At 50.5% G+C, this 4,573-nt stretch overlaps 1 protein-coding gene across 1 annotated transcript in view; it reads left to right on the top strand.

Moving 5' to 3' along the window:
- The first annotated feature begins 18 nt into the window (after nucleotides 1-18).
- The window catches only part of CECR5 (cat eye syndrome chromosome region, candidate 5), a 14,723-nt gene continuing 10,168 nt past the window's right edge, over nucleotides 19-4,573 (top strand). Inside the window, exons 1-3 of the mRNA XM_019515549.1 lie at nucleotides 19-221; nucleotides 1,867-2,067; nucleotides 2,396-2,508. Of these exons, the coding sequence (XP_019371094.1) occupies nucleotides 54-221; nucleotides 1,867-2,067; nucleotides 2,396-2,508 (482 nt within the window). The 5' untranslated portion in view covers nucleotides 19-53. The remainder of the gene's footprint in view (nucleotides 222-1,866; nucleotides 2,068-2,395; nucleotides 2,509-4,573) is intronic.

The raw sequence follows: 4,573 nt of genomic DNA, 5'->3' as shown, positions 1-4,573 counted from the left end.
GGGGGGGGGGGGGGGCGCAGGGCTGCTGCCTTATTTCCCGGGAGCAGCAGGGGATGGCTCTGTGCTGTCTTGTCACTGTGAGCAAAGCAGCCTGGAGGAAATGGTTGCCCGGGGCACAGAGGAGCATCGTTCCCCCCAGGGCGGGGGGGCTCTGGGTCCCACTCTGGAGGAGCAGCAGCAGCAGCAGAGGTTTTGCAGGGAGACCCCCTGGCATAACTCAGGTGAGTGCCCTAGCTCTCCTGGATGGGGAGGGCATAGGGCATGTCAGAGTCCAGGGCTGGGGTTGGTTTCCAGGGAATATTTTTTAGCTGGGATTGATCTGCTAGGAGCCTGCTGTAGGAAAGAGGCCTGTCCCCAGTAAAGAGCCAAGCTGACTTAGCTTTTACAGGGTCCCAGCTGGTGGGCAAAGCACCAGGCGTGAAACTTCATAGGGTGCAGAGGGGATCTAGGGCTGTGTCACAGAGTCATAGTTCCTGCTTTAACTTTCTGCCTGGGCCAGGGGCTCCCTGTGTAGTGCTGGAGCTGTCAATGTCTCCTTTGTTGCACAGGATAGGGAAACTCACCTACAGGTACAAAGCACTGCAGCAGAACTTGCTCTGGGCAGCCCAGCACTTTGCATTAAACTTGCTGGAGTTAATGCCTCTACTTTCTTGTCTCACTCAAACTGAGAAACAGTTTTGGTATACAGATCTTATGCCCCTGTCAACTCACCTTACCTTTTTCTGTGTACCCCAATTTGAGAAATACTCTCCTAAATGGAAAGGGCAGAAAGGCTGCTCTAAGGCCTGCCTCTCCCGAAGTGCATACATTCACTTTAGAGAGAATGACCTTTGTTAAAATGCCCCTCACTGCTCTGCTGTGGTTGCTATCCAAGGGCATCTGGTTGTTGCTACCCTGCAGCCTCTGTGTGCTGTCTATTAAATAGCGCAGAGGGCTGGAGCAACTGCCTGTGCCCAGATTGCGTACTGGGTCACTTCACAGCTGTGAAGTTCCCCTGGGACTGGGTTGACAGCAGTAATTTTCATTGATTTCTTTTTCCTGACTCCTGTGGGAGACCCCCAGCAATGAAATGGGCAGTGGATGCAGGGACTGCTTACTGAACTGTGACACTATGCTCCACATAAAGGAGCCCCAAACTGTTTTTTGCTGTTCTTATCCCTAATGCTGGCAATAGGACACATGCTCAGGGGTGAGGGCCTGGCAGAGGCTGGGGATTTTATAGCGTGCCAGGGACATGCAGTGTTTCTTCTGGGACAGGCAATAGGGTGCAGCTGCAATGCTAAGGCACTTACTGCTAAATTCTTTAGGAACTGAGGACGGTGCAGTGCAAATAGATTTGCTTCAATCTAGTGTGTTATGCAAAAACCTAAGATGAATTAGAACAACACAAATGGGATCCAATCCCTCACCCTGACTTCGAAAAAGGGGGGAAAAAATCACAGATGTAGATTTGGATTATAGGTTCACGCCATCTCTGTCAACACCACAAATCACTCACAGAGCTACTTATCCAGAAACCTCTAAGTGCTCACTATAGTAAGCCATATTAGATCTAACTTACAGGAAAGGAAACAGAGCACAGTGGTCAGCTGCTGACTAGGGCTCTGTGGCCAGGCAAGGAAGAAAGCCCAGTGCTTTGTTAACTTTACTACACTGTCTTCCTTCAGTTGCGTGTCTTGGCTTTTTTTTCTTTCCAAGGGAGGAGAGGGAAGAAGACTAACAGACTCCTTGCATGTGATCTGAGGGAAATAACACCCCTCCTCATTTTCATTTTGACCCCCTGCCTCCCTGTGTTTTCCTTAGGAGCACTTGTTCCTATCACAGGTTTTCATGCTTGTCCTTCCTCTGCACCTGTTTGCGTTGCAGACTCCAACCTTTGGGTTCCTGTTTGATATTGATGGAGTGCTGGTGCGTGGCCGCCATGCCATACCTGCTGCCCAGGAAGCCTTCCAGAAGCTGACAGACTCCAACGGTCAGCTCTGTGTGCCTGCCGTCTTTGTGACCAATGCTGGGAATTGCTTTCGGCATGCCAAGGCCCAAGAACTGTCCAGTGCCCTGGGATTGGAGGTACAGCACCCAATGGGGAAGGCATAGTATGTTAAGCTTACACGGGACACAACGCTGGTGGAGGGAAATCCTTGGTTGTAGAGCAGAGGACACTTTGAGGCAGAGCTACTATCACCTGTTTGCAGGTTTGAGTGTTTGAGTGTGAAGTCCCTGTCCTCTGTGCAGCTGTAACTTCGCCTGAGGTTATGGGCTTCCACAGTTGGGATTGGGGCAGCTTCAGTGGGGGTCCTTCCATTTTTTGTGAGGGGAAAAGTCCTTGGAGCTGTTTGGGGAGGGGGTGATGCTTCACCTTCCTCATGCTATCTATGGTCCTCTCTTTCTCCCACAGATATCTCCAGAGCAGATCATCCTGTCCCACAGCCCCCTGCGACTCTTCCGTCAGTTCCATGAGAAGTGCGTGCTGGTGTCTGGGCAGGGACCAGTTGAGGAGAATGCCAGGAAGTATCCTTTGATCTGAAGGCAGGGCCCCTAGATCTTCCTGTAAAAGCCTTTCAGCTAGTCTAGGCTGTTCTGACCTCACATGGGGAGCGGTTTTAGCAGCAGCACTTACTTTGACAACCAGCAGGAAGGCTGGGGAGCAGAAAGAAGTTGGGGCTTATCCTGAGGTCATCTGCAGGGAGGAAGAAGGGAAGGGGCAGGGCACAGGCTGTTATGGAAGAGCTGAAACATTGGCCTGTGTTGTCTGTCCTTTGCATCCAACCCTGTGGCCTAGTTGTTTTCCTTGGTCCATGTTTTGCTGCTTGTTCTGACTGGGTTGGTTACAGTCCAGACTTCACGTCCCTATTACTGGGCTAGCTGCACTGCTCCACCTTTTCAGGGTCTCACCAAGTGCACCCTCACTAGTGTCAGGCCAGGGGCTTTTACCTCCCCTGGGTTGGGAAGCTCATATTATCAACTAGACAACAGGCTGCAGGGACAGCTACCCAATGGGCTGCCTACCAGTACCTCACGTGACTTGAGGTGGACCTTGCTGAGGGGACTCTTCAAAGTGCTGTAACAGCCACAGAACAAAGAACCATTTTGTTTTTCACCGAAAGACACAGTGCAGACAGGGCCAAGGGTTAAGAGCCCCATGCATGTTACTTTACATAAGCTTTTCCACCCTATCCATAGCTTAGGCTTATTCCCTATCTCTGTGCTGGGAAAAGCTGCTTATGCTGCTTGTGGTTACTCCCTCTAAGCCAGCCATCCTAGCTAGTCAAACTCTTTCACTAGGAAACCTTGGGTAGCCTCCCCCAGCTCACCCAAATCCTGCCCCTTTTCTGGAAAGAACCCCATTGTAGTTTGGTTGGAGCCAGCTATTTGAAGCTTAGTTTTCTTGGGGGCTGCCTGCCTGTGGTGGTCTTATCTATGTCATTGTTCTGCCCTTCCATGCCTGGATGTTTAACAAGCCCTTCACAATCTCCTTTGATTTGCCTTTATATTATCAGGCGAGTAACACACACTGAACAGGGAAATTGAATAACAGCAGTCAAGAGGTGTGACAAGCTCTACATCTGCCACACTCCTGCCTCTGCTTTGCTGTATTAGGGACAAAATTTCTAGATCTCTGCCACTGGCCAGAAAGGAGTCCATGTCAGAAGTGGCAGCCATGCTGTGGGTACATGCTTTGAAATCTACCTGCATAAAGCCATGTCACTGCACATCTTGCTCCTGCCCTCTATTTGTCCTCTACTAAAATGGTCCCAAGTTCCCTCTTCGCTGCTAATGCACGTCTCAAATCTTTCCTGAACTAACCAATGCTGCTCCAGTGCTAGAACCCACACCTGAACATTTGTCCTGAGACCTATCTGCTCTGATCAGACCCATATCAACCCTGCTGTTCCAGTGCTGCTGTATTTGTATCATTCTCACTGATTCTGGGTAGACTTGTGCTGATGTAGTTGCCTAGATCTCTTCCTTCAGCCTCTAGGCTAGGGGTGGGCAATTATTTTGGTTGGTGGGCCACTTACCAAGTTTTGGCAAGCTGTTGAGGGCTGCGTGGGTACCCCTGTCCCTTGGCAGGTGCCCCACCCAGTTGCCATCTTGTGACCAGAAGTCCTGCCCCCTAATCCCTGACTTTTGCCACCAGAAGTCCCTCCCCTTGCCCCCAGAAGTACTCCTTTCAGCAAGGGATTTTTCCATCTCGGAACTAGAAAAATGCCAAATTTATATTCTAAAAATCGAACATCTACAACATTAATTAATTTGGTTTAAAAATATATTTTTGTCCTGATTTTCATGCATTTGTATAGTGTACATAGAGGTAATTGTATAGTGTACATAGAGGTGGGTATAGATTTGTGGGGAGCTGTGGGTGTGTGGGGGAGGGTGTGGGGGTGTGGAGTGAGGGGAGCATGTGGGTATATGGCTGTGGATATGTGCAGTGTGGGTGGGTATGGAGCATGGGGGTGGCTGGGATGTGTGAGAGGGTGTGGGTGTGAGGGTCTGCACATATGGCAGTGCAAGAGGGTGTGTGGGTGCATATGTATGGCGGGGGGGGGGGGGGGGGGGCGTGGGCCAAACA

The sequence above is a fragment of the Gavialis gangeticus genome, unplaced genomic scaffold, assembly GCF_001723915.1.
Source record: "Gavialis gangeticus isolate Ggan-Ray unplaced genomic scaffold, GavGan_comp1, whole genome shotgun sequence".
NCBI classification, from domain to species: domain Eukaryota; kingdom Metazoa; phylum Chordata; order Crocodylia; family Gavialidae; genus Gavialis; species Gavialis gangeticus.
This window is presented reverse-complemented; position numbering and strand designations above follow the sequence as displayed.